At 41.3% G+C, this 23899-nt stretch overlaps 2 protein-coding genes across 10 annotated transcripts in view; one reads left to right on the plus strand and one right to left on the minus strand.

The window, feature by feature from the left end:
• Nucleotides 1-1539: 1539 nt before the first annotated feature.
• ndfip2 (Nedd4 family interacting protein 2) lies at nucleotides 1540-10793 on the minus strand. Its single transcript, XM_037091430.1, has 8 exons — nucleotides 10550-10793; nucleotides 6482-6719; nucleotides 6085-6215; nucleotides 5548-5635; nucleotides 4980-5104; nucleotides 4764-4830; nucleotides 4568-4675; nucleotides 1540-4485 (listed from the first exon to the last, which is right to left on the minus strand). The coding sequence occupies exons 1-7, from the start codon at nucleotides 10574-10576 to the stop codon at nucleotides 4572-4574; spliced, it is 780 nt and encodes a 259-aa protein (XP_036947325.1). The 5' UTR covers nucleotides 10577-10793; the 3' UTR covers nucleotides 1540-4485; nucleotides 4568-4571.
• An 891-nt stretch (nucleotides 10794-11684) lies between these two features.
• Nucleotides 11685-23899, plus strand: part of LOC119015471 (gamma-aminobutyric acid receptor subunit alpha-5-like) — a 184128-nt gene continuing 171913 nt past the window's right edge. For all 9 annotated transcript variants that reach the window (XR_005073356.1, XM_037091463.1, XM_037091462.1 and 6 more), the window contains exon 1: nucleotides 11685-11958. The gene's annotated coding sequence lies outside the window, so the exon portion shown is untranslated. The remainder of the gene's footprint in view (nucleotides 11959-23899) is intronic.

Consider the following 23899-nt stretch of genomic DNA (forward strand, 5'->3'; position numbering starts at 1 on the left):
TACAGGCAGCGTTTGGCTCCATCTAGTGGACTAAATGAGTACGAGCTGCTGCGGCGTGGTCACAGGTCATCTCATCTGCCAACGCCGTCAGTGTTTAGATTCAAGAAATAACTAGAGTTATAGTGCTATGTTGTACAGAAAGAAGAGATATAAGACTATAAAACTCAACAAATCACTTATTTAATTAAAAAAAAAAAAAGATTGTTTGTTGACCCTGAATGCAAAAGGCCTGGTTACTGATGGTGTCGAGCCTGCACTGTTTCCCTGAGGAAACATGAACACTCATATGTGCGAAGGGGCTCTATAATCTATTATAGATATTATCTAGGTTCCAGAGCACGAGTTGCTTTAAATCATAAAACTCAAACAACTAAAGCTGCCCTGCTTAATATTTCAACAACAGCAATGGGTGTAACGACTGTGTGTAGCATAAAAGGGGCTCGTTCATATTAACTCATCCTTCAAACTTGAACTTCTCTTCGTCCTTAGCGCCACACGTCTAATAAGTGCACGCCCTCGTGCTGTAAAGATGAAGCACACGAGCATCACATTCGTTACCTCAAGTAGTGGTCGTTTGAACATTATATTTCAGGTCATTTATTCTTTATTGAACTGTGAAGTGAAGGCCGGGGGGGAGATAATACAACAGAGGATGACGGGCGAAGCCGGTTGAAGGACGGTTTCACAGTGAGAGCAGAGGAGCTACGGCAGCGAATGAGCCTGATGATGGACTGGATCACAGTCAGCAAGTGTTCATGCCTCACACTTAAATGAGAACACCTATAATGAGCAGAGGAAGATCCATCACACTACTTTTATATTTCACCAGACTTAAGTATTAGAAAGTTGTCCAAGACACAAAAAAACTCCAATTTCTCTTCACTGTAATGCAAATCAATGTTCTGGCTTTCTCCCCTGGAAAGATACGCAGCAGATGTATGAGAACAGACTCTGTGTTTCAACCGATTTCACCATTAAACCAGTGAACGCAATATACCCAGACTCCCTTTACGAATTTCTGGATTTTGTGAGTTGTTGAGTGCTTTCTTTTTTCCTTCATAAAAACATCAGCTTTTCATGGTTTTGTTGTAGCAGTCTGCCTCCACTGTTCCGTGTCTGAGGTGCATCTTACCTGCCACCATCTTGCAGCTGTTCTTTGCCACCTATGGAAAAGTCCCCAGGTTCCCTTAAAAAACATTCAATTTTATGTGTTGTCAAGACAGGAAACAATTTTTCAAGCTTTTTTTAACCACCAACAACCAATTTTTAATCATTTGGGTGTTCTTGTGAATTCGGCACTAAAAGCAGTAAACAGGCTCTGTATCATGTTAAAACAGAGACGTAACTCGAGGTTTAAAGGGGCTCTTGTTGAACTGTTGTGCTGGAAGCCTCGTACCCATTTTTCACGTCAAGCTACAATCTGCTTACATATGGCCAATGAGAAAGTGATAAATACATGTAAATTGCTACAAAGTGTTGCATAGAGCCCCTTGAAGTATAAAAAAAAAGAAAAAAAAAAACAGAAACAGAAATCCAACATATTGGCAGGCTTTTGAACTTTATTGGCATTTTTGCTAGACCTCATCTGTCAATTTAATTCCAGTTATGATCAAATGCATGACAACTGTTTTCAGAGGATGTTACAACAAGAAAAAAAAAATATGGCTGCCATCTCATTTTTTTCTTCATTTATTTACAAACAAAGAAATGTATCTGTACTAGATGAATTTTTAATATTACCCCACTCGTTCAGGTGGATAAATCATGCAGCTGAGCTTTAAATTGGCTGAAAGATCTTGATATTGCTGAAAGAGGCTTAAGTGGGATATGACCAGAGTGAAAAAGAAAGAAAGAAAGAAGAGCTTTAACAAAAAAAAAAAAAAAGGAAATCGGGCAATACTATGCTGTCACAGTTTAGGCTAAAAGCGAAGACACACAATAACAACTTTATCATTTTTGAAAAAATAAAAAGTGCAAAAGGCAAATTATCCATTTGGGATGATTAAGAATTCCAGTTAAAAACTTGGATGGCTAACTTTTTTTTTATTATTATTATTATTTTTTTTTTTCCATTTTCTCTATCCGCCACACCAAGTTAAGCAGATTCACAAATCATACTGTACAGAAGTTCTTCAAAGTGCAAATATTATGAATTGGCATAAGCTGGTATATACATCTCATTTTCTGGATGACTTAAGAATCAAAAAGCACGTCTCATACTCTCATTCGCGCGGGACAGTGTCCCCTGTCTTTCATCGCCGTTACACCCCGCGAGAAACGTATATTTCAGATAGTCGGATGATTAAAAAGGTTGTTTTTTTTCTCCACCGCGTACCCGATAGGAGGATACATCACAGAATTCACAATTCCTCGCTCCGTAAAAAAAAAAAAAAGAACATTTTGAGTCTAATCTAAATCAGAGGAAATCCCAGAGAGAGATCCGCGTGTTGGCTTTTTGCTAACTCATGCACAACATGCACAACCGGTCACATTTATATTTGATTTTTATTGCATCGCACTCTCTGATTTACGGATTATTAAAATTATTTTTGTCGGCAGGTGTGTACAGCACACGCACACACACACACACACACACACACACACACACACCCACCCACGTTCACACACACATAACTTAATCTTCTCTGTGATCCCGCCGCGCATTAACCAGCACCTCACTCTGGACCGACCCTGATCTCTGATGACTAAACTATTCGACTACTTTTACATCCATAATTACTGTATGTCGTTACAAAGAACTAAGTTGCATACTTTAATTTCAAAGAGTCTAACTCGAGCCTGGCACGCGGCAGCTACTGCACTGTATGTAAAATGCTGATTATCAGCTCCACTCCCACAGCACCGCAGCAGGGCTGACCCTCGGCCACTGCCCTGTCTTTCTTTTCCGATCGGGATGGAGCACCTGTGGCCTAAAAACGCTGATTTATCCAAGCTTGAAGATGCTTTTTCATTGGGCGTTTTCAGTGGTCAGTGCAGAGTAATGGAGGGACGGGGGGAAAAGGGCTGTTTATCATGCTTGACAGGCGAACAAGGAGATTGTGTTGTGATAAACCTCAAAAAGACTGCGATTGAGGAGAGAATGAAGTTTTGGTTTCGGTTGTTGAGACACTCTTTTCGTTTTTCTTTGATTCAAATGGAGAAAGTGCCAACCGGTGCAGCGGTACATGTAGCCCTCCTCTGCTCAGAGTGTGATGATCCACGAGCATTTGTACTGCATAGGTCAGGTGAGCATGACAATAATCACTAAAAGGCAAAGAAAGGAGAAAATTTACTACTTTTTTTTGGTAAATAAAATGCATTTTACCGACTGCCTATGATCTGCTTTTGGTTGGTTAATCTGAAGCGTTTGCTTAATTGCTCGGAGATATAGTTGTGTCCCGTTTCGGATCATTCCAGTTGTCGCGGATTCATTTAACTGATAACCTGTTTCCTGTCTTGTTGCATATTCTAGGTCACAGCAAAGAAAAAGGTCAGTGGGAGTCTAAAACACTAAACGCATCAGGGTTTTTTGATATGTAAACTGATAAATGCACATTTTTGGATTTCCTCACACGTGCACAGTTAAGCGCCTTAAGACGAGAACATCTTTAATCTTGCCTCTGCTTTTTACTTAAGCTTTATTAAGATCGGAAGGGCTGAGATTCCAGTAGGTGGAGTCTGGCCGAGGCGAGCGCTAACTTGGGCGTAAAAAAATGCTACATCGCGGTTAAAGTAAGACTTGCTCGAAACACCCTGAAATTGAATAGTGGAATGGCAGAACTAGCGCTGACGATGTATAGTTTGATGTGCACTTTTGTGGCAAAGTCGGAGGGAAAATCTGAATATCAAATGCTTTGGAGCAGGTTTCAACGTCCTACACGTTTTCTATTTTGAACATTTAAAATGCTTCCTTAGAGACAAGATGATTTTCTAAATGAATCATGAGCTGATAACACTGCCGTCACTATTCGTCCACCAGAGGAAGCAATATCATAGCTTAGTTGCCTTTGATTTAAGACACTGTTTCATTAAAATAGTTTCATTGTGCTTTTATTTCATATTTCATTTTGTACCTCTCCTGTTTATACCAAGTGTTTGCCTCAGGTAACGAAGGTGGTGTATCTTAAGCGCACTCCTACTCCCGAGAGACGTGACATACCGTTTTTTTTTTCTTCACACGACCCTAGAGCAGCGAAAAAGCTTTGAATCAAAGGAAAATGAAAACAAAAAACAAAGCCAAGGAAGAGATCTGATCATCAAAGACTTGTTTTTCTTTTTTTTTTGGCTCGGTTTAGAAGTGGAGGCTTCAGAGTGAGTCGTGTTATGCTTTTAATGAGACTGGTATCGCTTTCTCCATACTTTCTTTCCTTCGTTCCTTCCCCCGGCTCCTCTCTTCACTGCAAGACTTCTCGGTCAGGTCATTCGAGGGGGGGGCGGGGGAGAAAGGAACGTCACATTGGAAAGGAATGGTGATGGCGTGGAAACCTGTGGGAAATCAAATGAAGTCATTAGAGCAGGGAGGAATATAGATTTCTCAGGCTTCATGGGCTTTCAGAGGAGATTTTACCTATTTAATAGAGGAAGAAGAGGCGCGTTCTGTGCGAGGTGGCCATATTCTCTGACATGTTGCGCACTTTTAGGTAGTTAACGAAGCCCCTGAAGAACAGCAGGAGACCTGTGGAAGGGAAAACACGGGTCAACCCACAGCAGAGATCTCCATTTGAGACTGTAATATAATGCAACAGTTACTGCCAAACACTCACCGAGCAACAGGAAGATCCACCAGAGCCAGTACTGACCGTTGAAGTAGCCAGTGAAGTAGTCGGAGAACTGGACACAAAGGAAAAGACATTCAGCAATTTAATTAAAAAAAATGTAGAACCTAACCTTGAAAACCTAAACGTTCCAATCAAGCATCTTCCAAACTCTCTCAACTTTGTCAAAGCCCTGTTGGGAAAAAAAGCAATCCGTGTACATACTCTGACGATAAGGATCCATTTGATCAGGGAAAGGCCGAAGCCACAGATGGCTCCGTAGCGCCCTGCGATGGTATTGGTCAGACAGAAGGACAGGCAGAATCCGATCCAGTTGAACAGGAAGGCCACTGGCGGGGGGAACATTTGACAAGACTTTAGCTTTTTGCTTTACAACAAGCAAAAGAAACACTATGCTCTTATTTAGCCCTGCCATACATTTGATTATGTACATGATTTGAGAAAGGCTGGAGAATTTTCAAAATAAAAGCAAACATTTTGCTGAGTGTTTTTTTAAAGACAGTCTGATTAGGACAACTTCAAGAAAAGGTAAACACAGGATAATATAGGATAATAATCATTTCAATTGTGGCCTTGTTTCATGTTGTGATGTTCCATAGAACAACATTTCCCCTTTTGTTTGAGAGACAAAAACAATCAGAGACAACCTTGTAAGGTATCTATGAAATACACTATACTTATCAGAAACCATCTTGCTATTATAATCAAGCGTCATATGTTGACAGGTTTTTGCCTTCTCAACAGAAGCGTTAAAAATGTTAACATGACTTACTGAAAAAGGCCAACATGAAGATTCCATCGTTCCCAACTCGAAGCTGATCAGCGTCGCTGAAATCGTCTCTGGGGGGGAATTCGTCATCCTGACGTAGACACACACACACAAACAGCTGATAAGTTTGGCTAAAAATACACAGCAACAGACACGCCTACAACACAATGAGTTGAGTCAGTGTCTGACTCATGACTGATTACTACCAATTACTTGGTTCTTTCATGTCAAAGAGGGTGAAGTAGTTGCAATGCAGCACGCTTTGAGGTAAACCTCCATCCACTGGACATGCATGTATAGGGACAGACCACAAAAATAGTATGTGTGGAGCGCCGCATAGCTCAGTCGGTAGCGCGCGCGACCCATGTGCCGAGGCTTTGCAGCGGACCCGGGTTCGACTCCCGGCCCGGGTCCCTTTGTTGCGTGTCACTCCCCATCTCTTTCCCTGTTTCCTGTCCAACTCCTCAAGCTGTACTATCAAAAAAGGCCAAAAAAATACTTTTAAAAAAAAATAGTATGTGTGTGAGTGTTTGAACTCACCCGTGGCATCACGTCCACAGTGGAGGCAGCCATGGCGGCCGCTTTGGCCTTCTCCGCCTCGTCATATGTGGGCAGTGATGTGGCGACGCTGTAGGGCGGAGGCACAGGGAAGTCACCTTGGAAACTAGTCTCTGTGGGAGAAGGAGAAGATTTGGTTATAAAAGGAGAAAAAAGGGGACCGCGTACAGTATGTAGCTAAGCAGCTGCCAATAATGTGGTAATGCTGTCATGGAAATCAGCACTGACTCAAGAGTCAGACAGACAACTGCCAGAAAACGCCACAGTTTTGCTGCTTTCGCTATTTTAGGAAGCATGAACCCACACTGTGGAAAAATAAATGTGCTGCTAAGAAAAAAAGAACTGTTAGAGAGATGTGAAAGACTCCTATTGCACATACCGGGTGCTGCAGCTGTTGCGCCCAGCTCAATGGAGGCATAAGGAGGTGGAGGTGCCTCGGCATCCCCTTGAGTCCTCGACCCCGATGCCTCCCCAGCTGCTGCTGTTGCCGCGGCGGCAGACGCCTGGCCGGCCTGACTCTGGCCCTGGCTGCTGGATGTACCGGCCTGAGCTGTGGCAGAAGTGCACGGCTGCTGCTCGCTGGTCGAAGCCTCCGAGGAGTCATCCTCATTGTGCAACTGGAATAGAGGATGAGACACAAGCAGATCAGCTGATCAGTCAGCCAAAAAGTGAGGCCGCTCCAGGGGATGTTCGCACTGTTCCAAATTTCTAAAGCTGGCATCAATCTTGTACTTTCTGCTCGGCTGAGAAAAGCAGAGCCTTGTGAAGACGGCCATAAAATATGGAAGCCACTACTTGTGAGTTGGCATGTAAGATTGTGTGATGGTAGCTCCCACTTTGATAAAAATAAAAACTAGGGCTGCAAGGATAAGTTAAGAAAGTTAAGAAAACTAGTTTCTGACTATTCGATTAAATCATTTTAGTCATTCCAAGCAAAACTGTCAAACATTTGCTAGTTCCAGCTTCTTAAATGCAAAGCTTTGCTGCTTTTCTCTGCCATTTGTGACAGCAAATGGAAAGTCCTTGGGTTTTAGACTGCTGGTTTGACAACAGATCAATTTGAATATGTCACATTGGGTCCTGTGAACATTTTTTAGACTAAACATCGAATCAGATAAAAAGAATAACTAGCAGAATAATCAGTGATGACGTTAGTTGCAGCTCTGATAACAACAAAGTGAAGCTGGTGTTCAGCACCGTTTCCTGAAAGCAACACCGATATCAGCTAGTTATTACGTAACCAAGTGAGCTCTGCATCTGTTTTTAGTCGTTGGCACGAAACGTGGCTCAGGCAGAACTGTTTATTTTTTATTTAACTTATTTTTCATTTATTTTCGAGTTGAATGAGTGGGATGACATAACAACTTATAATAACAGGCAGTATGTAACAGGATAATCTTTCACAGCACATGGTTCATTCTTCCCAGAATCTTTATTCATTGTCATGGTCAATTTCCTCAGCAAGTTTTTTCTTCATAGAGAACTTATTGTCTAGTTGTTCTTTGTTGGAGTGATTACTTGCAGCCTTTCCTCGCTTTCTTGCAGCCAAAAACTCTCTGTAAAGTTGTTTTTATTGGTAGTGGTGGTGTCTGCCATTCCCACAGTGGATTCCAACTGCCCACCTAAACATGAAGGAGTAGACCAGCTCAGTTTCTTCACGCCGTATGACAGCTGTATGAATTTTCTGCTAACGCACACACAACGTTTCCTGTTTTCACATTGGGGCAGCTTTTGTTGTGAAGTAGTCAATGCAGGATTACAACTCATCTTGTGCTATTAGAAAGAGTGTGCTTGAAATAAAATGCCTGGTTTGTGTACGTATGTCTGCTGGGCATGATCAGAGCGTTTGCCCTCAGCAGAATGTTTGACACCGTGAGCATGGAGAGGGGAGGGCTGCATCTGTGTGTCAACAACAGGAAGGTCTCTGGAAAAGTGATACAGATATGTAATCAGTTAATGAGCGTCCCCCCAGCTACAGCTGAGCAAGTTAGGTTCTGGCTTAAGTACATTCATTTTTGTCAGAGCAAAGAGCCAAATGCCTACTGAAATTACAGAGGGGCAATGGAACATGGTGGTCACAGGGTGGCTGGTGGGAAATGTGGCTCCGTGAAGCGAGGGCGTGAATCCTCCTCACCTTCTCTGACCTTGAGAAACTTAACTTTCACCCAGACGGACAACAACAACCGTTTGTGTAACCTTGTGCTCTATCTGGCAGGACTAAGAGAACTGAAAAACTACTGTAACAAAATGCTGTTTTTCTTATGTAATCCTGTAATCCAGTTAAATTATCCACACCACACACATGGGGTAGGTTTATGGTTTATTCACTGGTAACTCGCCCCGAGGAGAACGCTTCATTACCCAGCACTAACAGATAACAGCAACAGTCGGATCATGCGTCTTGCTGCTACTATGCACTCAATGTGGCTGAGCATGTTCAACTTCCTCCAAGCCGTAAAAAAACACATTTCTGAGCAGCGCAAGCAAGGGAGGATTTAAGTGACGGTTGATAAGACTAGATTTCCGAAAATGAGGGCACAACACGAGGTCCCGGTTAGAATGAAACAGTATACTGTTGTTCTGCTGGCTTGTGATGATGAGGCACCAAACATCATAAACCTCCTGCTTTTTAACTTTTTAGTCAAATACTTTCATCGAGGACGGCATGTGAAAAACGTTTCCCTGCTGCAGGCGATTTTAGTTTCAGTTTTAAGCTCGGACTACTCGTGGGTTGAAAGCCTTTTATTTCCATAATGATGTGTTTGAGACGATCAAAAATCAGGTCTTTTATTTCACATTTTCTCCTACGTAATGGCAGTATTCTTGTTGTGGGGAAACACCCTTTGTAATAACAACCTGACGTCAGCAGGTCGATAACTGAGAAGTCACACATGTGAGTAATAAGGAGAGCTTAAGCCACCTCGTTGAGGCCCAAAAGCACCGGGTCGATGTACAGAAGGCAGTGAGTGAATGAGCGTCCGACGACTGGCTCGGACTCAAGGACAAAGCGTAACACACCCCCACGCACACTGCACAGGCGATTACATAAGATCTTAACAACATAGCCACAAGCCTCCTCGGGTGTCCAGATATACCCGAAACGTGTGCAGGCCTGCTCAGAGCCTGCCGTGCCAACACTCGTAGAAATCGGTATTTTGAGAAGAAAGAGGGAAAAAATGTGAAGTGAACAAGTTTGGGCATAATGAAATGAAGATGGCGCTGCTTGAATAAGTTAAACAACACAGTATATGAGTAATACCAAACAAACCTCTGTTCAAAAACGGTATTATTGTTGAAATCTGCACTTTGGTCAGGGTTGAAAAGTTGGAGCGCAATCCTGATTTGCTTTGGCTCCCGCTGAACCCGACGGGATTATCACTCACAAAGCCAGAACTGCAGGAATGGGAGCACAAAGCAGACTTTTATCTCAAATTGGCCATAACAGTCGGTCGGCTTTTTCCAAAAAACTTCTCAGCCACCATTGTTGGATGGCAACGACCTCTGCATTCAATGGCGGTTAACCCTACATAACCAAAACATTGTGAGGGTGCCTTTTTTTAAAACATTTTTTTTAATGTATCTGGCATTCTACATTGCTTTGGGCAGGGCCTTTTTAATAAAAATAAAATAAATTGAGTATTACCTTGTAAATACTACGTATTTTTACTTATTTATCTGTTTCAATAATGCTGTACCTTGTAAAAAGAATAGTTATTATTATTATATTGTTATTTTAATTTTTTATTAAGGAAATTAAACAAGTCATCCCTTACAAAAATTAGTTGTTTTCAATCGGGTTATTTCTAAGGAAATGTAAACTTAACCAACATAAGTTATCAAGTTAATAGTAACTTTTATCAGTGTAATGTCCTTCACATGACTCTAACTAGCCCAGACACCAAAGCCTTTGCCAGTTTTGGAAATGTTAATATCATTCAGTAATAATGAATCAAACATAACCATATTCAAATATTAGCCACCTTATAAAGTCCCTCTGCTAACACTAGCTTGAAGCTAAACTAGCCGACACTTTAAACTTTTAATTTATTGACCACCGTGTAACCTAACATGGGTTTAATGGCAAGTAACTATACCTACGTTAGTGTATTTCAAACATTGTATTAGGATATTCACTTTCAAGGCCGACATATTCATTTTGACAGGCTAGCTAACGATAGCCTAGCCGATGCGGAAGTGCTTGATAGAAGAGAGCAGCCATAACAAAACAATTGTAGAAAATAAATTGAGAGAAAACACAACAGAAGTGACAACTCAGAGGCAAACTAGGACGTTTTATCGAGACGTCTACGTGAAGTAACACTTTATAATCGTGTAATAACACTTAGGCGGCGTCTTAATGTCAGCGAGGCCTCGCTTCCTGCCACAGGCAGGCCGAGGTAACGCGTTAGGAGTCGGCTGTTATGATCCCCTCTTGCCCCGGACTCACCACTTGGTATCGGCTTGCTGGGTCCATCCCGACGCTTGTTCAGCTGGCAGGCGAGCCAGCCGAGGAGAACCAGAGGGGGAACTGACTTTGTCGTCGCTCCCTTTGTTTGAGTCAAAGGCAGGAAACACTTGTTCTCAAGCACTGCCAGTTATCGGGTGCAGCGAGCGATGAGACAAATGGCTGCAACCTACAGAGCGCTCGGTTAGAAAAACAGCCTTGTCGGTAAAACGTTCAGCGGTGAGTGAAGCTGATCTGCCCACACGACACTTCCGATGTGATACTTCAAAATAAAATGTATTGAAATGAGACGCTTCACATTTTTTTAACAGGAATAATGCCACTGTGCTGAGCAATTAAGTCGTAATAACTTGTACCTTCAAGAGCTCTGTCTTTAAAATGTTTTTTTTTTTGCTAATTTCCAAATAAGTTGAAGGTAAACCAAGTCATACCTTGCAAATACTAGTTATTTGTATTTATGTATTTATTTCACGAATGTCTTATGAAGGAGATGAAAATAAGTCTTACCTTGTAAAAACAAATAGTTATTAAGATTTAAGTAGTTTTTAAAACTAATTTCTCATTAAGGAGATAAAACAATTCATACCTTGCAAAAATGAGTTGTTGATATCTTGTTTTTACTAAGAAGGAAATTTAAATATACTCCACATAAGTTAAGTTAATAGTTACATTTTGATTAGTGTAATTTCCTTCACATGACTCTCACTAACCCAGAAAATAAAGTCATTGCTACCTTTGGAAATTTAAATATTGTTTGGCTAAATAAAAATCACATTTGAATACCAGCCATCAGAATATTTAACTTTTACTTAAGTAAAAGTATCCTGTTTAAGTGTTATCAGGAAGTACCATGAGCACTTATTATGCAGCGTGTTTAAGATGTAGTCTGTAAATATGTTTTTGTTGTATTTGCAAAAACCCTGATCTGACAATAGAATAAAGATACAGGTCAGCTGTCTGTGGCTCCGCTTGGCTGTAATTTGATTTGCAAGAATCCATCTCTCCAGGATCAACACAACCAATCAGAGCCAAGGAGAGTGTCTGAGAAGTGTCAATCATTCTCCTACATATGCTGTGGCAGCCCCCTCTTCCCCATACTGGGCAGTGCGCAGGCGCAGTGCCTGCTGTCACCTGGTCAGATAGTTCAAGTTCAAGTCCAAACTGTAAACAATGGTGGAACAGCAACAGAGCTGAAGAATGCCCCACCATAGCCCCTGTCAAAGAGAAGAAATAAGTAAGCTGACGCAGATATGTAGTGTAAAAACAAAGAATTGGACCAAGCCAGAGAGAAAACGAGAATAAATATCGGAGCATCATTTCAGAGCTGGAGGAGCCGTGGGATTTGTAAGACTCAAGAGATGCGCAGAGTTAGCTGCTTTTCTGCTGGACAGGTAAGGACCCCTGCTTTATTTATGTTTCATTCTGTGTTTTAACCACAAGGGTATGTAGGTGACGGTTACAGTAATACTCATAACAGCGCATATCCCCATATGATGTTGCAGTCGAGCTACGTAGCTTTATGCTATATCTAGCTTGTTAGCTTGTATGCTAACTCCGGTGTTTAGCTTTGTCATTATGGCTACTGGTTAGCAAAAGTGTCTTTCAAGTGACCGGGCAGTTATAATGTTAGTTTGTGTTCAGTACGCTCTAAAGTGGTTGAATTGGTTTAGAGAAATAATGTTACTCATGCTTCAGAAAGGCAGCATGGTGTTGATGATAACCTGAATGAATACCTGTGACTTTGTCCACAGCGATGTGAGGAATATTGTTTGTTACATGGGTTACTGTAGATGGTTATTTAGTTGTATTGGTCAGAAAAATCGGGGCTTATGTTGTTGGTGTTATTTTGGATAGCCCTCTTGGTTATCTGGCTTCCTCTGTTACCATGGTTACAAGCGTGCTCTTGCAGGCTCCTCTGTGGTGAGGGGCTTTGAAGGCAGGGTAATTGTACAGTAACTTTGCTGTTGGCTACTTTGCGTATTTATCCCACTAGAATTTGGTGTATTTCTGTTCGACTGACGTACTCCTTTTTGTGGAACTATTTTTTTTTTACTATAACAGCCTTTTGCTGCTCATTATCTTGAAATTATCCATCGAGAAAACTTTTCAATATGACATAGCCGTTTTATTTTGAAGGCTGAATGTCGTCACATCCGCATTTAAGTCCAACTCCCGTGACTTGACACTGAGGCAGTCGATCGCGGATTTCCACGGATTGAGGAAGCACGATGACGCAAACGCATGCAGAAACGGTGAATCAGTGAGCCGCTAGGTGGAGCCAAAGCCCAAATATGACACATATCCACTGCCAAATCATCTCCATGATGTTTAAAACCAGGTTAATAATCTTGCATGACTCAGTTTTTGGGTGGGGTGTCACAAAATAATCCCTTCATCGCCCGAAGCGAGTTGTATTTTAATGTGCTGTGTTTTTCTTATTTTTCTTTAAGTGTTAATTATTGAAGGTAGCAGCAGAAAATAGGCCAAGGAGAAGAGTTTGGCAGGAGGCCTATCAGCTCGGCTTCACAGACATAACTCACACTGCAGCACAGTTAAAAAACACTCCGGCCTTGGACACATCTCTGCACTCAGTGGACTCTTTTACATTTTTACACAATGTTCTTTTAGAATGAATACATAATAAAAGCAGGATTTATAAGCAGTGAAAAGTACCTAATAGGTTTTGTTGCCTCAGCCTTACTTGGTCTGGTATAACCTCATGGAGGCATGATGGCAATAAATGTTTTTAAGGTTTAGGTAGATTCTGCTGTTGTTTTACCATTTCCTGTTTTCCCACAATGGCGACTTGTTACTGAGGTACTTGAAATACTCCTTATTTTTCCATTTCACCTGGGTTAATTGATAGCAGTTTACTTATTCAAAACTAGAATGATGATACAGACAAAAATCCATAACCGAAGAATGTTTAACCCAGAATAAACATTTGTTTTTTAACCTTCCTGGAGTAATATCACCATCTCTTATGTTGAGAAGATGCAGATAAGAACATGCTAATAGATTAATCCTGACTCAAGGAGCCTTCGGACCAAATCACAAGGTCTACATCCACTTAAACTGGAAGTCTTATTTATGATTTTTCTTTTTTTCATTTTTTATTTTTGTAGTGCTGCAACTAACTTCGTTTTTCCCCCATATATGTGTATTGAAACAAAATGGTGATACATAGTTCACATGTAAAACAGTACATTTTTAAATGACTTTTTCAACTCTGAAAAAGTCAGGAATCAGATTACTTCAGAATAACCAAGTAAAGTGCACTGAAGTTGTTTGAGCTGAAAAGTTTCCCAACTTTACATCATAAGTCCACATTACTTGATACCTTTGACGTAATTGGCTTCCTTGAATTTTTGCAGTCAAGTCACTCTGTCAAATTTTGATGATTTTTTGATTGTATGTCACAAAAAAATAACACTTGCAAGGTGAAAAGGTGTCATTGACACCGGGGCTGCTGGGGACATCATTTACTTGAGATGTGCTAAAAATGGCACTCAACAAGAAATGCTGAGTGTGATTTTTGATGTACCATTGTGCCATTTCTTTCCCACTGTAATTATCTGCTCCCTCATATCATCCCCTTATTACAGTGCCCACAGTCACATATGTTGAAGACATCTGAGCTTTATGTCTTCACTAATTCTCACTCAGATTTATACTGAAAACTTTTAGAACTTTGCCACTTCACCAGGTAGTGTTTCTTATGCTATTTCACCTCCACGATCTCTCACCAGAAATAATACAGTAAAGCCCCTCTGGCGATCCCTTTCCCAGATACCAAGAGATCTGTCCCTCTGCATGTTTAGCACCTTAGAAAAGATCAGGTCCTGAACCCCCGCGAGCTCTTAAAAAACAGCCCATTCCTGCAGAGAATAACCTCAGATGGATTTCATGTTTTTTTGCTCTTGCCCTCAACATGTTGCCAACATTAACAGCTCACCGTCAGGGAGAAATAACACGCAGCTGTTTCACAATCAACCAAGTTGAGCCGTCCTGTATGTGTTTGTTTTAGTGATTTCATTAAACCTTCTTTGATAAAGCAGTCGCTGCCTGAAGCAACAGGCTGACCCAGAACCATCAAGTTCAAAGTAAGTCGCTGGGCTGCGGCGTGCGCGGAGGACTTTGTTTCATCATTCAGCACTGATTTGATAAACTGCCTATGCATCCAATATTTACTTTCCTCCCCATCCCCAGACTGCAGACGGCATGCATAATACACCGTGCATTTGTTTATTATGGATATATATGCAGAGTGAGGCAGGTTTGTGTCTTTAGCTCCTGTTCAAGTTTACTCTGTCATGTGTTTTTTGCCTCTGGGCTAATCCTGGATCAGCGCTGCAGTGGATCAGGGTATAATAGGCTCTTGGTACCTTTATGAATGCAAGTACCGGAGTTTCAAGGATAAAGCACAAAGAGGTTCAGGAAACATTATGGCTTGAGTGAAAAAAAAATGGTTTACAGAAGCCAATATAAAGCTGTAAACACCTACATTTTGTCTTTAGAATAATAGGAATGATGATATAGTACATTTTGAAGGTAAATGCTGGTATGATGTAGGGCTTCAACTACTGATCATTCTCCTTATCGATTAATCTGTTGATTATTTTAATAATTCATCATTCAGCCTAATGTTGCCCCCATAGGTTTTAATTTGGCTCACTGGATGATTCCACCAAAAACGGAAGTTAAGAAAAATTGACCAACAACAATATAAATCACTGTGTATGCTGTAAATAGGCCTTTTTGAATAGGCCTATTTAGGATATCGCATCCCTAATTATTACAACTTCCCTTCGTTGACAGACTTCAGCCCACTGTGCTTGGATTATGAAAAAAAGTGAACTCTTAATGCTAACTGTTTGTCACCATGATGGACAAAACTAAATATTTAGCTCCAACCAAAATAAAAGCTCAAAGAACAGATTGAGTGCTATCAACGTCTTCCTCGCTGCCAGCTTATTTTCCTTTGATCGACTATTGGATCAATCATACATTTTTGCAGTTCTACTATGAGGGCTGATGGATTTTGCGGTTCCTTGATGTTGGGACAGATGGATTTTGATTGCCCCCAGGTGCAAATAAAGTTTTTTGACTATAATTCTTAGGTTGATGTATGTTGGGGTTGGTGGATAGGTCAAACAAACGCAGGACTTTGCAAGAAAGAACTGTGGACACTTTTGTGGAAGAACTCCACTGTGTGATCCAACAACGTTCCTCCACTCCTATCTACCTGATCTATCGCACTAATACACTTGCCGCTCTTCCAATTTGCCAAAAGCTGCGGTAAAGCCACCCTAAACAGAGCGAACGATGAACGCACAGCGAGGTATTGATAAAAGGCTCTTCTTGAATTAAATATTAATCCCATTCGCTAAGAAGGGGATTACTGTAGTACATGTATCAGTTAAGCAGCTCGCACTGAGACAGAGAAGGACGGAGAGGATGGAAGATGTTGGGCGGGGAAAAAAATGGGAAAAAGACGTGAGGTGCTATGACAAAAAGCAGGTGCTATATCCTGCGTCATAAAGTGTTTTGCCCTTTGCAAGTCGGCGGGCATTAGCAGCATTAAAGATTAATGTGTAGTGGTGATGTATGACTTCCTGCCTGTGCCTTTTTTGAAGCAGCAGACCTGTGTGAGAGTAAAGCCCAGCTGCAGTTAGAACCCCACTTTTCGAGCCTATAATGGCACTTTAGAACATCCATCACTGACACACACGCACACACACACACCTGCGAACACACATACAAACACCCACTCACCCCCCCCCCCCCCCCCCCCCCCCCCCCCCCCCCACCCCCACACACACACACACACACACACACACACACACACACCACACAATCAGGATGTTGTTACTTGGCAACATCATTTCAAGGTAAATAGGTGCTATAAAAAGGTGTTATGTAAAGGAACGGTGGGTGTCTCTGTCAGATGCAGCGGCTTTTCAGCGAGGCAGACTCATTCTCATGCTTGTGAAAGCACAGCTATTTGACTGGAGGTGAGCGTTTTGTTCGAGCCTGATGGAGTCGTGTATTACAGGAGAAGACATCTGTTAGGTTTTGCAAGGCTACAAGCAGCAATTTAATTGCCTTGCTGCGGTGTGTTTTGATGGAATTTATATTTCGGGAGGGGAAGATTGCATTAGAGGAGGGGAAATGGGGAAATTTAATATATTTCCAAGACTGCTACATATACATGCTTACAAAGGAGATCATAAATCAGTCTTTACAGCACAAAGAGTCATTTTTTATGTTAGGGACTGAATTAAATTATTAAGGGTATGGAGTTAAAAAAGAGTCAGACAAAGGGAAGGGGTGTGTATTTCCTCAGCAGACTATGCTTAACATTTTTTATCATATAATTCCAAGTAACGCAGGTAATATATGTAACGCAACTACATCTATATACTTTAACAAAAAACATGATCTTTTCCCAAACCTAACTGAGCAGTTTTGTTGTCTAAAACTAACCAAACTGCTAAAATTAGATGTGAACCACATGTTTAATGTTGTGATTATGACTATGGATGAATTCATCCAAGAAATCCATAGTCCAGCCACATTAAACAACTTGTCCATAGGCTTGTATAGACAACTGAGAGAGGCGGGGAAGGCTTATTTTTCATGTCATATTTCAATTTGCTCACATATGACCAATAATAAAGTTGTTAATACATGTACATTTCTACAAATTGTTACACAGAGCCCCTTTTAAACCCAAGTAAATAGTCTTTCATTACTTTTCTATCATTGGAACCTTAATTTTCCATGTATTTAGAATTTTGCTTATGGTAAGTGTTACAGGTTTATGGGAAAATTTCAGACTTTAAGTGTTTAGATCAGTGAATAACAAAGATTTAATCTACTGGGTACTTGATTTGAATCCCGATTGAAAGAAGCTGCACACGAAACACAGTAGCCCATCCGATGTGTATTCATCTGAAGTACTGGTCTATGTCGTTCTAACCCTTTGCTGGCATACTTCTCTCTGTTGAAGACCATAACATACTGTGCAGAAGATTCCTTTTTTGTTTCAAGTCAATAAAGGCATCATTGCAGACCTTTCTAATAAGACTGTGTTAACCACTCAATGCGATGAGGCCTCTGAATGCATTATAGATGAATGCATGCACTTGTTTCATCAGAATACGTGTTTCATCATTCGATGCAATTTTTAAAGAATACTGACTAAGCTGCCAAGATGCGAATCCAGCTGCTGTTCAGCCCACCTCGCTCACACTGGCTGTACATGAGAATAGAGCAGTAATTGTAAAGTGTAAACAAGCAGAAACTCTGTCCATGAAATTGGCCCCTGTGCACTGCAAACTCCAAACATAGAGTAATTAAACGCGTAATTATGGCGTCTATGGCTCTATCGACACAGGCTGTATAAAACGTCTTTTAAATAAGCGTCAGTATGAGCTACAAGCAGCTGCTAATTAACAAGAAATGTGGAAACGGAGAGCATTAATCACAAGTACACGCCTCTCTGTGTTTGCAGATGAGTGTGTGGGCGTGTGAATCTGTATTGGGAGGGTGGTGGGGTGGGGGAGATGCAGGGTGAGGTGCATGCATGTGTACTGTATGTGCTCGCAGCATCCAGCAGAGGGCAGGAAACACAAAGTTATATTATGAGGCTGTATTTGTTCTCTCACCATGCTGTCACCTCTCCTTCAGATGATGACACACACTCATGGAATCCAAATATGATCATGCATTTTTTTTTTTGTGATGCTTAAACGTGTGTCTTTTTATGAGTCAGAAATATGCATTGGATTTGTCAGAAAAAACATTTCTCTGCTTGTATTCTGTTTCTCAGCTTTATTGTGTCTTTAAATTAAAGGTGCAATGTTTTTTTTTTAATTTTTTTTATTGATAATATACCAGAATAAGCTAACATTATCAACAGAACCTGAAGTAATAACAGTGTCGATATATATATATATATATATTGACATCTATGTATGTTTAAGTGAGCATGCCAACCAGCTAGCCCCCTAACAAGTGAGTCTGAGCAAAGTTAAAACATCAAGACCCATTTAATTAGAATCCTTTGTCTCCTGCAGAGAAAACTGGAACAAAACCAACAGAAAAACTGACCTTTTCACCTTTTTCGAGATATATGGCTACGTTTAAAACAAAGATACTTTTGTGTCTACACACAAACCTCTCCCCGGCAGCCACCGCTCACTTTGTTCCGATCATTAATGAGCCCGGGGAACCGAAGTGCTCCTGTCGCCGGGGAGGGAGAACAAATTGGACGACAGGCTGATGATATCTGAACAAAAGGAAATGGGAACGTGCGCTCCAATAACTGGCTACGTGGCTTCATCCGTGATTTCATCCGATACTGTCATCCGTTCAAAATAATTCATGAAACACGGAACATTATTTCGGAGGGTGATCTGCCACAAGATACTGATGAATCGAGAGGAGAGATGTAAATTATTCCTCTACATCAGAATATAAGATTGGGTGACTTTTTTTTTGAAGATGGTGATTTTGGCAGTGCGAGATGTTCACATAATGACAGAGTGCAAGTAGATGAAACTCAGGAAACTGTGGTCCCATACACTAATTATGTTTAATGCCAGAGAACTTCAGATAGACTTGAATATTTGGAATAAATGAAGCTGTCTGAGATCGAGTGTTTTCATACTCAAAGTGAAGGGGTTTTCATCAAGTATCATCATGCAGCAGACAGCACTGCTGCACCAAGGTCTCATACGCAGTTTGACAATGTAACAACCTGCAGCTATGACTCTTACAGTTACATAAGACACTTTTATTTTTTTTTAAATCAGGGTTAATTTAGTCAATTTAAAAACCATCAGAACCTGTTATTCCTCACCTGGCCACTAGTTGTCCTTGGTGTGTTTCCCTGAACAGATACATGCTTGTCCCTCATTACTCAAGAGACCCCAAAGCCAGTGTTCACCTTTTTGCCATATTATCATATTGTGTGTTCAACAATTGTCTTCTGACCAAGTTAAGTGTTGAATGTGAAGTGTTGCTCTCGCCCCTGCCTCAGACATCAGAATGTGAATCTTCACTCCTGTGCCACTTCCCTAAATCCTTTACTTACTTCACTGTTTCTCCATTTTGATTTGTAAGCATTTGGTGTCGGGTTGTGGGTCAGTTAGGATTCACATTTCTAAAAAATCAAAGGTACTGTGCAAAACAATTTGTCACTGGAGTAATTACTCAAAACATATAGGCGTGTTTGGTGGCTGTGGCTCGGGGGTAGAACCAGCATCTTGTTATCGCAAGGTCATTGGTTCGATTGCCCTAGTCTGCATGTCGAAGTGTCCTTGGGCAAGATACTGAACCCCAAACTGCTCCTGATGTGCTGGTCGGCACCTTGCATGGCAGCCATTGCCATCGGTGTATGAATGTATAATTGATTACTGTAAGTCGCTTTGGACAAAAAGCATGTGATAAATGCCCTAAATGTAAATGTATAAGTGGCAGCATATCGCTAGAGTGGCTGCTAACTGTAGCTAGTTAGGTAGCAGTCTGGACTGGGAGATCGGAGCACCAGCGAAGTGTTGTTGTTTTTTTACTGCCAGCGCAGGAGCTTGTTAGGCTAGCTGGTTAGAGTGCTAGTTTCAGTTGGCATCTCTGCAACAAAATACATAGATGTCAATGTTGAAACTGTTTTTTCCTCACATTTTAAATGTTTACACCTTAAAGGTTCAGCAGTAAACAGTAGGCTGCTAGACACAAAGTCCAGTCTGAATGAATTAAAAAACAGACGGCAGACTTTTTGGCACGTTCCAACACTTTATCTAGTTCATAGCCACGAGCAACGATGAAACAGACATTAGACATTTGGTGTACAACAACCCCCGAGGAAAAATATCTGGGGCTTTTACTGCTAAATGCTCTACCATGTTCAAGAGCTAACAATGAACTTTGTCTGATGGCTAGTGCTGGGCAGATGATGAAAACCTGCGGCTGAAAGTGATGCCAGTGCCAGTGCACAGCTGGATTTGAAAGCTTTCTCATAAGAAACAGCTGACGCTGAATCACTCCCTAGAGCTGAAGTGAACACATGACACAACTGGCAGCTGCAGCTAGAAATGTTGCCAATGAGAAACAATCAGCTAAAAGACACAAAAACGAAATGCTGTATGTTCACAGGCTAGACGTTTGTCTTTGTCTGAAAGCCATCAAGTGCTGGAAACCTGAAAGCTGCAGATCAAAATGACGCATGAGATAGAGAAAAAACAAACAATGCAACAAGTAGCAGGTTTTTGAAAGTATTTGAAATGAACAAAAGTTGAAAATAATGCAGGTGAGTGGTGGGAGTGAACCAAAACATTAAAGCGGTGAGGTTCGAAGCCAAAACAATGAGCTAAAAGATGCTAAAACTCTCCGTAATGCTGATGCAATCTGGGACATTTTTGTTAAGAACTCTGTGGGGGTTTACTCTGTTAGAACCCTTTCACATTACACATATTCATTTATTCTACAGTTAACATACACATATTGAGTATGGCAGCTTTAAAGTGTACTTTGGGGGTAACTAGTAAATGCAACGTTTGGGCCAACGTTTGTATTAACAAGTGTCCTTCAGATATATGAGATTAGCGGATAAGTGTGTGGTCCCCTGTCAAAAACAATTTGACAGTTTATTATATTTATGAAAATCACTCCCGAAAAAAGTGTTGTCGTGCCCGTGTTACTTTATGAGACGCCTTCAATTTACACCGGGTGATGTCTTCAAGTAAATCAAACACCCTAACACTGCTGTATTCTCCGGAGACACAATGACAGCTGTACAACTGCAGATGCAGGGACGCAGTCGTGTTCAGTTCGATAACATTAATCAGGTTTGTGTGTTATAGCCGCAAATTCGAAGCCGGTCCGCGCGAGACTGTCCTCTCCAGTGGTCAGCATTCCCTTTAATCTACCTCCAAAGTGCCTGTTTCTTTCTTAATGATTATTGCAGAGAGCAGATGTGACTTGAGATGTTAGTGAGTTGTTTCTGGGTCATACATAATAGGACATGTTTTTCTCTGTAGTATTGAACACTTGGGGAATAGCCCCCTTTTTAAATGTTTAATGATTCGAGGGATGTGTTGTGCCTCTTCAAGAAAAAGTTTATCCTGTAAGGACTCGGAGGGGTTTGTTCGTACGTGTGAGCCATCAAAATGTTGTCTGGTACGGTACGTCCTCGCCTCCTTGCTGACGCCAGGAAAGTATGTCTTACAAAATAAGAGACGGGTCATGACGAGAGAGAAGGTGCGCGTAATGAATGACGGGAGGGAACGAGACGGAGGGCAAGAACAGTCGGGGGGGTGGGGAGAAGTAGGCTAATACACCGCTGCCGCTGTTGTGTATCATTGAGTTCATAAAACAGAAAAGGCATCATCAAAAAGCACATCGAAGAGCCAGTGTATTCCCCCTAGTCTCCAAGACAGTCTTTTGATGCTGAAAACACACTTTCTTTCTCTCTCCATCCTTCCCTTCTCCCTCCTACTCTCTCCCACGCTCCCCTCCATCGCTCGCCATGCTGCTGATGAATTAAAAGAAAGTATGTCAGTTGGCAAGCAGGGAGGGGAGAGAAGAAAGAACGAAGACATCAGAAAGAATTCATTCAGTGAGTCTCTCAACAAGCAACGCGGGCTGAGTCTTCGCCGCCGCGTGAGTTTTATTTCGACGCCTCGAAGGCAGCTATTTGGGTCAGCCACGAGGGCTGAGAATCCACCTTGGTTCGTCCACTCTGGTCAACACAAGCGCAACCAAAAAAGGGGATTGATGTATTGGTAGACTGCGTCATAGTCGCATTAGATCAGCTTGGCCCTCCATGGGATGCTTCATTTTTTAACAAGCAGCACTAAACACATGTACTGTATGTAGGAAGCCCCGGCTGTGGAAGCTGCTGTTGCTATGCGACTGTTGGAGGGCCCTGTTTGGAGTATCGTATGGCAGTGTTGTGCTAAAAGTTGAAATGTTTTCATCTCACGGTTGATGATCCGAGCGCTGCAACCTTTCAGCACCGCATTGTGCGAGCAAGCATTGAAATTTCTGTTCAAAAAAAAAGGACGAGGGGGGGGGAAAGTGGATTCTCTCAACTAGGTTAATGTTCCCAGCATGAATGCAGCTGCTCTTTGGATTATGTAACAGACAAACACCTCATAAACTTGAACAGATTAGACTAATTTGTGTTTTAAAGGGACAATATAACCCTTGCTGAACAGAAAAGCAAGTTAAAACTGCGTGACAATAATAAATGCTAATGTTATAATAGCATTAGTAAAGACGACACAGGTACTTTGTTTGCCACAGTGCAGTTAGACATCTAAAATTTGTTAGTTAGCTAATATTAGCCTCTCTTTGCATTCTTAAACAGAACACCTACTGAACTTTATCAGGATAAATGTTGTTTAAAAGTAAGACAATAGCAAGTGCCAATTACACAATGATGCTAGATGCTAGAACAAGATGTTATAGTAGCATGAGTACAGAAGTAACATGATGATCAATGTGAAATGGAACCTTTCACAGACCAGCTGTTCATTTTCACTATGAGCATGCCGATGGTAGCATTCGGCTCAAAGCACCGCAGGTACAGCCTCACAGTGCTGCGAGCGCGCCGTAGGCTCCTGCTCCTGTTCAACCACAATTTATATTGCTTGTTGGAAGAATATTTCATATAACTAACATATTTCTTCTTAGTTGTTGTGGATGCTGCTGCCATTGCGACCCCATTTCCCCAGTGGAGTAATAACAGTTGCAGCCAGCCTCCATCTCATTCTTGACAAGACATAAAAAATATATACAATAATTAAATATTCATATTCTTTCATTGCCCATTGATGAAAGCAGTAAGTCACTCACCACAGTGCTTCAGAGTGGCTCTACATTGCTCCGGGTCATACCCTAATGATGGCTCTTATACCCCCCCCCCCCCAAAAAAAAAAAAAAAAAAATCAAATCAAGCCTTCTTAGGCTTATTGTCTGTAAATGAAGAACTTTGATTCGAGCAGAGCTTTGACATCATTCATCAATGCATCCTGAATATCCGAGACAGTCTTTGACCAATTATACAGATCCAGCAGATACTTTGCACTGGCAGCTAATGATGTCGAGCCCTGGGGCTACCCCTTTATCTGTCTAGTTATCCCATGCCATAGTTTCTAGCATTCCATTTGTCATTCCTTTTCAAAGCTTCTACATCAGGATCCAGACTCTGGAGTGGATAAGATCCAAATGAGTGATAGCGGGGCACAGAGAGGGGGATTCTGCTTGTAGAAAAAAAAAAAAAATGTTTTCTTTTTGTTGATAACCTTTGGTTGACTTTTGGTTTAC

This window comes from Acanthopagrus latus, chromosome 24, assembly GCF_904848185.1.
Source record: "Acanthopagrus latus isolate v.2019 chromosome 24, fAcaLat1.1, whole genome shotgun sequence".
Taxonomy (NCBI): Eukaryota; Metazoa; Chordata; class Actinopteri; order Spariformes; family Sparidae; genus Acanthopagrus; species Acanthopagrus latus.